Source organism: Natrix helvetica (assembly GCF_964273705.1).
Source record: "Natrix helvetica genome assembly, chromosome: 6".
In the NCBI taxonomy this organism is placed as follows: Eukaryota; Metazoa; Chordata; class Lepidosauria; order Squamata; family Natricidae; genus Natrix; species Natrix helvetica.
In genome coordinates this window covers 22261252-22274088 of record NC_138553.1, presented here as the reverse complement: position 1 = coordinate 22274088, position 12837 = coordinate 22261252, and the positions used below count along the sequence as shown (strand labels likewise).

General features: G+C 36.9%; 1 protein-coding gene across 8 annotated transcripts in view; it reads right to left on the bottom strand.

Annotated features, from left to right (window-relative positions):
* TBXAS1 (thromboxane A synthase 1) overlaps positions 1-12837 on the bottom strand; it is a 252198-nt gene that overhangs the window by 88026 nt on the left and 151335 nt on the right. For all 8 annotated transcript variants that reach the window (XM_081957166.1, XM_081957163.1, XM_081957168.1 and 5 more), the window contains 2 exons: positions 3295-3383; positions 1208-1356 (listed from right to left, as the gene is read on the bottom strand). In XM_081957166.1, coding sequence (XP_081813292.1) covers positions 1208-1356; positions 3295-3383 — 238 coding nt within the window. The remainder of the gene's footprint in view (positions 1-1207; positions 1357-3294; positions 3384-12837) is intronic.

The following is a 12837-nucleotide window of genomic DNA, read 5'->3' as shown; positions in this document are numbered from 1 at the left end:
TGGAAGGCTTTCAAAGAGCGTCATCAGTGAAGGTCACATGACTGTGGGACGCTGCAACTGTCTGTCATACTTGAGAGCTGGTCGCCAAAGGCCCAGATTGCAATCGGATGACCACAGAGGTACTGGCACAGTCAAAATTTTGAGGACCAGTTATAAGTGCCATTCATTCAGCACCATCAGTAACTGAACAATCACTTAGAACGGAGGAGAAATTTCCTGACAGTTAGAACAATTAATCAGTGGAACAGCTTGCCTCCAGAAGTTGTGAATACCCCAACACTGGAAGTCTTTAAGAAGATGTTGGATAGCCATTTGTCTGGAACGGTATAGGGTTTCCTGCCTAGGCAGGGGATTGGACTAGAAGACCTCCAAGGTCCCTTCCAACTCTGCTATTGTATTGTATTGTATTGAATGGGTAGTATTAACCGAGGACTCTCTGCAGATCTCATCCGATCTTGATCCTGCAGGTTTAATTAACCCATATTATGCACCCAGTAACTTATTTTGGAGCAGAAGAAAGAAGGCAAGTAGATAGCATTCCTCAGATCACAGAAAGCTGCTTCTCCAAATATGGATGGGATTTGAGAAATGGTAGTAACAGGAAATTAATGTATTACATGCAATTTCAGTCTACTGAACAGAAGACGTGGAGAATGGTTGTTTGCAGCAAAGGTCATTGAATACATCCTCTGTGCTTTTTACGGTTATTAAATCAAAGAAAAATAACAAGATTTTGTGGAAATTTGATATCTCCCAAAGGTTTCCGAACTTTCCTAGAGACTTGACACCTTGAAGAGCAACTAAGAGGATACTTAGGCATCTCTAAATGCAAATAGACGTGCAGTCACATCACAGCTAACAGCAGAAGAGCTAAGACATTTTTGCCAGCTTTTGAATCTTTCTTAGCTTCCTCTGATATTTCTCAAATGTTTTGATCATCCATTTAAGCCAGTGGTTCCCAACATGGGGCCCACACCCCAGGGGGGGATTTGATTTTTAATGGGGGCAATTTGAACCTTTTAAAAACCAAATTAATGGCCTTTTAGACTTCCTCTGCGTGAGTAGAGTTCACTTTTTGAGTAAAGTAAGAATTATAGGGGGGAGGGGTGGGCAATCAGAATTTTAAAGATGCTTAGGTGGGGCATGGCCCCTGATTTAGATTAAATGTGGAGGAAGAGATGCAGTCGCCAATGTGAGATATACTTACCGGCAAGGATGAGAAGAGGTTTAAATATTAAAGGTTCAAAGAATCTTCTGGTGTACTTAACAAAAACATCATTAGGAGTCTCCTGAGAATTAATACGGGTACCAAAAGCTACACTTGCAACAATATCCAACATGAAGCAGCCATAATTCCTACAACAGATTCAAAAACATGGAAGTTAACATGCTGTTTTTTCATTACTTCTTGTTTTTTTGCTGCAAGGCATTTGGGGGGGGGGGGAGTTTGCGTCAAAGCATATAAAACTCACATCATAGCATCAAGAGTTATTTATAACAACTTGCCAGACTATATGTAGCTTCTTCAATGATGATTTTTAAACTGTATTTAGAAAAAAAAACATCCTATACTTATATTTACTTATATTTATATATTTTATCCTATAATAAAAAAACCCATAAAATGGAAAACCACAGGTTCTTACGCATGGTTCTAAATTCAGTACAACACATATTATCATAATGAAATCTGATGAACAGCTGGAAATCAGTTGCTCCCTCCTTTCTCCAAACAGAATTTTCAAACAGTTAATTCATCATTTGATGCTTCCCAGATCAAGTGATAATTGCATTTATGAATGTGACACCACACATACAATTCCAGAATGGATCCTATTTAAGATGTCAATGAAAATATTTTACATATTCAGTTGCCAGTCATTAGGTACTGAAATGAATGTATTAACATCTTTTCATTTAAAAAGATAAAATAGTATTAATTGCTTTCATTTTTTAAAATGATATAAACAATAGATAAAGTCCCTTTCTTCTGCAGAAAAAGCAACTAAGGTGGTATTCAAGAGCTATTGATCAGTAATACATGGATTTAAAAAAATATAAATGAAGCATCGTTTTTATCTGCCATTTTAAATAGTACTTTAATTCTTTAAACTTTTTTTTAAAATCACTATATGCTATTCAGAAATAGATTTTACTCATTTATTCTCAAGAAAAAAATATATTGAATCAGCCTGTCTGAAATGTTATTTTTACCACTTAGTAGACATTTTTATTAACTTAATAACCCCAAATTATCATAAAACAACAACATAGAATAATAGAGTTGGTAGGGACCTTGGAGGTCCTCTAGTCTAACCAAACTCTTTCTGTTCAAGCTGGTTCTTTGGAGTAATCGGTCAGTCAGTCATTTAACTACAGTCACTGATCAGCAAAGCAAAACAAAACAAAAGTCACATTTAGTCCCATGGAGAACTTCATAATTTTCAGAATCTTTGCCTGAGTGGCTTTCAGACTGTCTTGCTTCTCTAGCCTTTTTTCTCTGTGCGTCATGCCTCTTGGATAATAAATATGCAGGGAAGAACTAGAACCCTTGTGCTAACATGTAGAGTCAATATTTTGTAAATAAATGCATAACCCATCCAACTTCTTCCAACAAACCATAATCCAGTGTCACCATAATGTTAAGGTGCAGTTAATCATATCAGGAAACAGGTCAGAGGTGGTATTCACTTACTTTCCCTACCGGTTCGCAAATGTGAACCTGTCTTCCACGCATGCACTTTAACTTGAAAACATGCCTAAATAGGACGGCATAGACTTAGGGCGTGTGGGGCCCGCCCACCCACGATTTCCACTACCGGTTTAGGTGAACCGGTCCAAACTGCCTGAATGCCACCTCTGAAACAGATTTTTTGGCGCTCATACTTGTAAATGTGCTAGCAGAGATGAGAGTTTATATAATCTAGGCTTATTTGTGTATTATTAAATTTATAAGCCACCCATCTCACTATTGGAAGTGATTCTGGGCACTATCCTACAGGTTACCATGACATGCATGTGTAGTTAAGAGTTTGGGTTTATTTCCTTTCTAATTTTTAAAATTTCATTTATAGACAGCCTTGATTTGGATACACAAGTACCAATCATTTCAGTTACAATTACTGTTTTTCAATAAATCACTATTACCAAATCAACAGGAGAAATATATGTCTGCCTGTCTACCTTTGAAAGTGACAACGGAAAAAGGAGGCGGGGAAATTAAAACATTTGTAAAACAATTCCATGTATAGGATAATTTGGCAAGTCAAAGATGATAACATTTTCCTGTAGTACCTTTGAATGTCAAAAGCAGTGCCAGATTCTGCAGAGACCTTTAAGTTATTCAGCAGGATATTGCATGCCTCATCAATTAGCGGAGTCATCTATAAAGAAGCATAGGTATACGGTCCAATTTTAAAACATAATGTATTTTTCTACATTAATTACATACTGCGGGAGCAAGCAGAGCTTGCTCAAGAGCTTCTCATCAATGGAGGAAGTTATTTTCTCAAGGAAGAAAGTGAAGTATTACATTTATACAAATGAGATTTCATGTTTTAAAATGCTTTCTCCCTTACTCAAATGCCCCGACAGTCCACTCTATCTTGACAATTGTGACAGGTATTCTTGGCCAAAAGAAGCATTGGATTCTTTTTATGACAAAATGATACCCAAATTGTACATGGTGTTACTAAGAGCTGGAAGCAGGGATGTTGCTGTGAACAAGTAAAGGGTGCCTTCACAGAAAGGCTTGGAGCTTCTTAAGTAATTATGCTTGAACAGCTTTCTTCGTATCAGAGAGATTTTTGAGGGTTTTTTTGTTGTTGACTGGTTTAAAGACGAGTGTAAAGACAAAGAGAAGACGAGATCTTTCTGCATGACACCAAGAGGGTTATCAACACCAACACACTGCTTAGTTTTGTTGTTGCTGATCTACACCTTCTACCTGAATTTCATCCATCCCAATTTGACTTAAGATTTGTGCAGCCACACTATTTTGGTCTAGAAATGAGACCAAAAGTTCTGTTGACCGCAAACAGCACTTTTACAGAAAAACTGGCACCAATTATGCCCTAAAAGGAGGCCAGCAGACAGGTTCTGGATGGCTTGCACATTGACGCTAGTCTAGCAGAAAAGCGGAATGCCCTCTATGACCTCCTTTGCTCAGCAATTTCTAGTAGCATTAGAGAATAAAATGATATTAATGTGACCCAGGCATGACCTTCCAAACCACTTACGTGACCAAAATTGTACAAACATCCCTTCCATTGAATCTTTTCGGTAAACAAAGGAAGGAGCCTAAAGATCCTATCAAGCTCTATCAGCTTCTTTGACAATCTTTGTTCCTGCCAGCAGGAAAGCCATTCTAGAATTATGACCTTTAAACTTCTGCTTCTGTTCATTAATCATTGTTTTTGTAATGCAGTTTGTGCGAGGATGGTATTTTTCCCTCTCCTTCCAATACCCCCTATCTGGTGTCTTTTGGTTTAGTAACCCTTTGCCCTTTAAAAAAAAAAGCCCATATCCTTTCTTAAAACAACTTAAACAGGAAGAATTAGAAACCAGAAGCAGATTCAAGTAGATCCTGCTGACCAAGCCATTGACCAATAATATTTTAGCCAAACTGGAAACAGATACTGATACATTTTGGGGGAAGATTCTTCTTTCCTAGAGCTTAGACTACATGCATTTTTCCCCTTTTGCATTTAACCTTATCATATTGTAATACATTGGTTGTGCAAATGTTTACCATTCCAGCTTGGTATAGGCACAAGAGAAACTTTGTTTTAACAGATTTAACAGATTAACAGAGTTGGAAGGGACCTTGTAGGTTATTTAGTCCAACCCCCCGCCCAAGCAAGGGACACTACACCATTTCTGACAAAGGGCAGTCCAGTCTCTTCTTGAAAGCCTCCATTGATGAAGCTCCCACAGTATTCCATGTTTATCATGTTTTGTGACTTTTGCCAAATTTGGTCACTTCAGTAAAATCTTTTGGTTAGAAAAATGCGACAATTAAAGGATTCTGTCCATCACTGTTCCATGGTGCTAAAGATCCATCTTTGTTGTTGTTAGTTGCGAAGTCGTGTCCAACCCATCGTGACCCCATGGGCAACGTTCCTCCAGGCCTTCCTGTCCTCTGCCATCCTCTGGAGTCCATTTAAGCTCCTTCCGACTGCTTCGGTGACTCCATCCAGCCACCTCATTCTCTGCCGTCCCTTTCTTCTTTTGCCCTTGATCTTTCCCAGCATTAGGCTCTTCTCCAGTGAGTCCTTCCTTCTCATTTGGTGGCCAAAGTATTTGAGTTTCATCTTCAGGATCAAGCCTTCTAAGGAGAAGACAGAGTTGATCTCCTCTAGGACTGACAGGTTTGATCGCCTTGCAGTCCAAGGGATTCACAGGAGTCTTCTCCAGCACCATAGTTAAAGGCACCGTAGTTCAAAGATCCATCTACCTTGGCCTAAATCTAAGTAGGAGAAATAAAAACCAGATTTGCCTTTTCTTCTTTTTACTTAATAACTTATTGATGATCTCCTAAGAGTCTTTAGGAGTATTTTGATTTTCTTTTTTATTAGCTAAATCCTTATAGAAATAATAACCCAGGAGTCAGATGAAAGCGAGGTATAACAGACTTCTCTCACAATCATTTTTTCTTTATCCAAAAGAAGCTAAGCCAATTTCTATCAGAGCTCATTCAAGTCAAGCCCACCCAGAACTTCCATAAAAGGTGACTCTTTTTCTCCTTCTTCATCCAGCAATCCTCCCTCCCCGTCTAATCCCTCCCCCTCTAGCTTTGCTGTAGAAACATAATATTCTCAATCATTATTCTACCTAAAGACTTCTGCCTTGGGCAGGGTATTGGACTAGAACACTTCCAAAGTCCTTTCCAGTCCTATGATTCCATCACTCCCAAATTAAATTGGGCCCATGCAAAAATGCTTTCCTTTAACATGGGTATACAGTTAGTTCCTGACATAATAGAGTCTATCCATTATGGTCATAAAGTATGATGGTTATAAAGCAGGTCATCACCTGACCAATCTGATTTGATGACGTGTTTGTGGAAGTTGCCACCATGGCAACGCCCACCCAGCAACCAGGCAGAGAACCCCTTGCTAAAATTTTTGAAGCCCACCCCTGATGCTTCTTCAAACTTTCTGCTTTCTTTGTAGAGGCAAGAGGCCTTAGCGTTGCTTGCTTGATATATCTTTTAACCTTACTTTGAATTCCTTATTTCCTTCTCTTGGCGAGAAACCTTGTCATGTATTGTACTGCTTTCACTTTCTTCTTTTTCTAACTGGAACTGAATAGATATGCACGATTTCAATGACATTGCCTCAAAATGTCCTGTTTCACCACCTTTATTTGAATTAATTCTTCATCTCTTTCTCATGAAGTGAATGTATTAATTTCCCCATTGACTGTCAATTACTTAAGAACTTGCTAGCTTTTAGACTGGAGTGCTTCTGATTTCTGTGTTAGCTTTCAACCTACTGAATTTAACTACTAAATACCAAGCAATTATTTGATAGCTCTACATGCCATTAGCCAAATATTATATAATGGATTGTGCTGATTGATGATTATTTATAGTTTCATTTTTTAATTTCATGAATGCAGAAGCCTGATTAATAATTTCTAGCATTCAGTTATAACAAAACTAGCGTTCTGATCTGACAGGTAAAGGTGAAGGATCCCCTCACACATATGTGCTAGTCGTTCCTGACTCGAAGGGGCGGTGCTCATCTCCATTTCAAAGCCAAAGAGCCAGTGCTGTCCGAAGACGTCTCCGTAATCATATGGCCGCCATGACTAAATGCTGAAGCTGCACAGAGCGCTGTTACCTTCCCACCAAAGGTGGTCCCTATTTTTTTACTTGCTTTCCAATTGCTAGGTTGGCAGAAGCTGGGACAGGTAACGGGAGCTCACTCCATTACGCGGCACTAGGGATTCGAACCACCAAACTGCCGACCTTTCTGATCGACAAACTCAGCGTCTTAGCCACTGAGCCACCATGTCACTCTCTAGTCTGATACACTGTATTTAAAGGAGTCCTACAGTTTAGTAGTTCTATCTGCACATTCAATCTTCACTTAGCTGAAACAGCGCAAATTCTTAGCCATTTGAAAGATTATTCCAAACTTTTATTAACCCAGTTAACATTTTATTAAAAAAAGATGTTGGGTGAAGACTTCATACAGCCGAACAAATTAGAAAATGGAGCCAGTGACAACAAGAAGTAATAGCTGAGTTGTGCCGTTTTTTAAAGGGTTTAGACCAATTCGTGGAGGTTAAGACGATCTGTGGCTGCATGTCAAGATGATTATATGCTATCACCAAGTTCAGGCACACCATGCTTCTAAATTAACAGTTGCTAGGACACAAGTGGAACAGAAAGTTATGCCTTACTTTATTGGAGAATCTGGTTGTCCGCTGTGAGGAATGGAATGCTGTGCTACATGCTAGACTTCAGTCTGATTCAGGAGTATTGTTATCACAACAGTGTTATCTGATGTATGTCACCTTCAACTTCCAGAATTTTCAGCAATACTGCAGTCATGCAGGCTAAGGAATTCAAAGACCTGAAGTCTATATACTTGGTGGATATACTACAGTGAGTTACACTGAACTTCAGCATGAAAGAAAACTAAAAACGAAACCCTAAAGTATTCAATATTCTTCTTATTTGGATATATCATAAATTCAATTTAATTAATTAAGCATCTGCTTATTCATTGCCATGAAGATGCCAGAATCAAAGGCACAGACAGGGAAGGACATAGCAATTCATTGTATTCTTCTTCTTTGCAAAGTTTTGCTATATATAGCAGCAGGCACTTACTTTTCTGGTTTTCTCTTTCTTCCTTTCTTCCTTTCTTCCTTTCTTCCTTTCTTTCTTTCTTTCTTTCTTTCTTTCTTTCTTTCTTTCTTTCTTTTTATAGTTATCTTTCTTAATCACCCTTTTTGAATGTTTCCATCATCAGTCCTCTTCATCTGGCACACATGTCCTAACAACTATTATAGCCAAACTGGTTAGCAAGATGGGAGACAATAGTTTGATTTTTTTTAAAGCACTAAAATATGTTGAGATCTCAAACTTTACAGAATATTCTTGCTATTTAAATTATCCAAACCTTAGCAATAGTACTTAGACTTATATACTGCTTCACAATGTTTCATAGCACTCTCTAAGCAGTTTATAGAGTCAGCATATTGACCCCAACAATCTGGGTCCTCATTTTATTAACTACGGAAGAATGGAAAGCTGAGTCAACCTTGAGCTGGTGAGGATGATCCAAAAATGGTATTCTCAAAATCTATTCGTATAATTTGTGTTTCCTGTTTTAGATTTTGCTAGGTAGTGCTAACCTGGCTAGGGTAGAAACATCTCAGGGATTTAGATATATTCACTGCTTATTTGGCACTGAAGTTCACATAGGCTCATTAAACAGAAATTAAAGAATCTCCAGATGTCAAAAATCACGTCCTGGAACTTTATATGTTACGGTATATGTGCCTTTATAGAAGTTCTTATTTCACTGGGTTATTCTCATCAGATTTCATAGTTTTTAAACTGTGCCTAGATGTTATATTTCCAGCAAGATTTTATTTAAATTACTGTTAAATTGTGACGAGATTGGAAAACCACTTCAGAGTACCTAGCTATATATGTTAGGGCTGCGATTGTATTATGTGTGTATAAAGTGAAAGCAATATTGCTTTTTAAATCAGGCAAAAGGAGTGACTTAAGCTACATCATAAATTTTATTGATGCAAGCTTAGCAAGCTGAAGAGCCTTCTAAAAAGTCAGTATTGTAATTTGAGAATAGAGGTACGTAATCTGAATTGCTAGGGCCATACGTAATCCTTGAAAAATTGAGATATGCCAACAAAGCCAGATGATTAACATCATATTGTGTTTTTATGGTGATGCAAAAGGGAAATAGCTAAATATATGAAGGATGATTGTCGTTATTTATAAACATAAATTAAAGGGTTTTTTTTTTCCTGCCCTCACCCACTGTTTTGCCTGGATTTGCCTACATCTGTAGCAAGCTGGTTAAAAAAAATGAATATGGTGGCTTTGTTCTTTTAAACATCTTCCAATAAATTCTATTAAAATACTTATGGTAAACAAAATTAAAATAGGGATATCATGAAACATATAGCAAGCAACATAAAATCAAAAAGTAACACCACCAAATAATATAAATAAATAGATGGTAAGAATCACAATTCAAATGCTCTTTGAAATAACTTTGAATGTAAAACTTCAGTCAAATATTTAATCATGTACTAGTGTTCAATTATTTAATACTTTTCTTCTCTGTCACATTAAACATTACAATTTGCTAACAATTTTACAGATTCCGGAGTAGTATATCCCAGACTTCCAGGAGCTAAATGGAGTTCAAGAAATTCAAGTGAGGCAATGCAATGCTATGCAAAGAAATAAATATTGGGGGGGGGGGATTTGCAAATGATTTTATCCTATTAATCAAGTTATTATTAATTTAACTCTGCAAAATAAATGAGGAAGAACTACCATCAACTATATACTCCAATTACTTAGGATTCTGCACCTTTGTTTAATCAATTTTCTATAGAGTGTGTGGGTTAAACTATGCATTAAACCACACATTGATAATGACAAGAGTAGAGTCAGGAAAAAAATAAAAAATCAATATACTTTGGATGATGTCAGCTGAACAGAGGAACAAAGTTATTTATCAAACCTGACAAGATATTCTTAAACATAGGATATTCCATTCTTCTAGCCTATCCCGTAGCACTAAATCAAGCCTTCCTGTAGTTTGGTACAATATAATCAATCATCCATTCTTTAACATACTTCCATAAAAATGAATTGGAATGTCATTAAGCATTTCAGCCATCTTAAGATTTAAGCACAGCTACTGCTAATGCTTAGTCTTATTACAGAATTCTCATATGCCAACTTTCCTGCAAAAGACATGGCAACTTTAATGGAGACTTCTGTTCATTTTATCACCACATGGCTGTTTGGAGAATTCTGGGAGTTGAAGTTGGCAAGTTTGAGAAAAACTGTTTTAAATGAACAGGAATTGTCCATATCCACCCAGAGTGAATTGCAGTTCTCAACAGTCTAATGTTCACTCACTTATTTTTGCTTTTTTCATGTGTTTGCTGATTACTGATGTCATAATTATATAAAATTAAAGAGTTATATGTACAGGCAAACAGAATTCTACAGCAATGTGTGTGTGTGTGTGTGTGTGTGTGTGTGTGTGTGTGTATAAACAAACTGTAGAATTCTGTTTGTACAAATAACTCTTTAAGTGCGCGCGCATGTGTGTCTGTATATATTCCACAAAAGAGATTTCTTGCTTCATATTTAAATCCTGAAACATTAGGGTGGTTGTTTGCTAGCCTACAGAAAGCATCCTAAATCAATAATTTTAAATGTAACAGAGAAGAGGAATAACTTTCCAAGAACAAAATGGCACATGAAATCTGACATAGTTTCATTTGGTGTCACATTAAAATGTTTGGTTTTTTTTTGCTTTTAAGGTATATCCATTATTTTAGTTCACATTTAAATATTTTCCTATTTTCAAAATATACAAAACTGAAAGGTAGTTTATCATGCACTTTTTCTTTTGTAATTTATCCAATACACACAAACACACACACACACACACACACACATTACATAAATGCATACTTTCTGGATAAGAATACACATACAAAATATTTTCAATGTGAAAATTTACAAAAACTGTGCATTTATTAATATTGCTAACAAAAATGTTTATGTTTGGAAACATGTGTGTTAAAATATATGCTAATTTCAGTGCAAAATCTAAAAAACATATTCTCAAGTTCAATTAACCAGAGAGCTAACTTGGTGTGATTCACGTGCTGGAAACCCGAAGACTCTGAATTCTAAGCTAGCCTCAGCCATAAAAAAAAAAGTGAGCTTGATACATCAAAAATGAGAAAGTGAGGGGAATTAAATGCGTTGCTAAATATCAGGCTGCTAAGGAAGATTATACAAAAGTTTTTAACGAGGTATCGTCAATCCTACCTCTTCATTACATTGTTCCAGAGACTAAAAGGAACTGGAGCTGGGCAGAGATGGAGAATACTGGGGAGGGGGAAAAAAACCCCACAGGTGTTACTGAATGAAAGGACTATTTGTTCTGGATAGAAGCACATTTCCATGAAGGAGTAGATATATAGACCTGGATAAACTGTGTCACAGAAGTCAGTTTTGTTGATTACACAAAATACATCTTTAGACCTGTTGATGTGTTCACTGGATTAGAACAAATGGGATTTTATAGTTCCTTGAGTTGTCTATCTTTATTTTGCTCTGTAATATTTTGTGAAGAACAGTACACAAATTAAATAAATAAACAGTGGGGCCTCTTTCATAAACTTAGCAAGGTTGTTCAACTTTTTGATATAACCCACTATTTTAGGTTCCCCCATGATGTTGAACTTTAACCCTTCAAGTTGAAATTTTACATGCTTGATTTCTGCCAGTACTTGTTTTCAACAAACAGCAAATGAAGTAAAATTCCAGAAGCATGTTTTGTGTATTTCCTAGTAACAGCATGCACCTAGCTTTATGAAAGGCAGGGTAAGAACAAGATGAAGCTTTTTTTTAATGCTATTAAGTTCAGACTTCTTAAAAATAAATAAAAATCTATGTTTGCAAAGGACCTAGTAAAATTATCATTGTTGACCTGTATTGTAAATATAAAATTTTAGAGAGTGTCTAGAGACACAGGAGGGTTTTTTTGGAGGGGGGGGGCACATTGATTTTTTACATAAATAACTGGAAAATATACATTTTACATGAGGCCAGGTGCTCATTAAAGAGTTTGCTGCATTTTGCCTACATCAAAATCATCACACAGGTAGAGCGATGATCCGAAATGCAGATTTGAAAATGAAGACAGACAGCAAGAAAGAGACTGCAGCATAAAACATAATGTGGGCAACGTTGAGTAAGAACAGAATGTGGTCATTAGAAGGATAAAAGCCTACAATCCTCATATATTCTTTGCTTGGAATACAACTGTAGCATTTTATCATGCTAAATTTTAAAATGCAGCACATTTTTTCCTCTGAACCTCAAGCTTTACATAGAAAAAATAAAATGGAATGCTAATGGAAATCGAACTGCCTCCTGTTGTCCCTTTGCTTCTGTTTTGTTCTTTATTGCTAGTTGTAGGTTCAGGCGAATAACAACACTAGATCTCTAGATCAATTCAAATATATTTTTGAAAAAAACCTTGGCTCCAGGTATCGGTCATGTCTACTTTTAAGATAAAGCATTGCATTGCATTGCATTGCCTTTTATACAATATAATACAATAGCAGAGTTGGAAGGGACCTTGGAGGTATTCTAGTCCAACCCCTGCTTAGGCAGGAAACCCTATACCGTTTCAGACAAATGGTTGTCCAACATCTTCTTAAAGACTTCCAGTGTTGGGGCATTCACAACTTCTTGAGGCAAGCTGTTCCACTGATTAATTGTTCTAACTGTCAGGAAATTTCTCCTCAGTTCTAAGTTGTTTCTCTCCTTGATTAGTTTCCACCCATTGCTTCTTGTTGTACCCTCAGGTGCCTTGGAGAATAGTTTGACTCCCTCTTCTTTGTGGCAACCCCTGAGATATTGGAACACTGCTATCATGTCTCCCCTAGTCCTTCTTTTCATTAAACTAGACATACACAGTTCCTGCAACCGTTCTTCATATGTTTTAGTCTCCAGTCTCCTAATCATCTTTGTTGCTATTCTCTGCACTCTTTCTAGAGTCTCCACATCTTTTCTACATCGTGGCGACC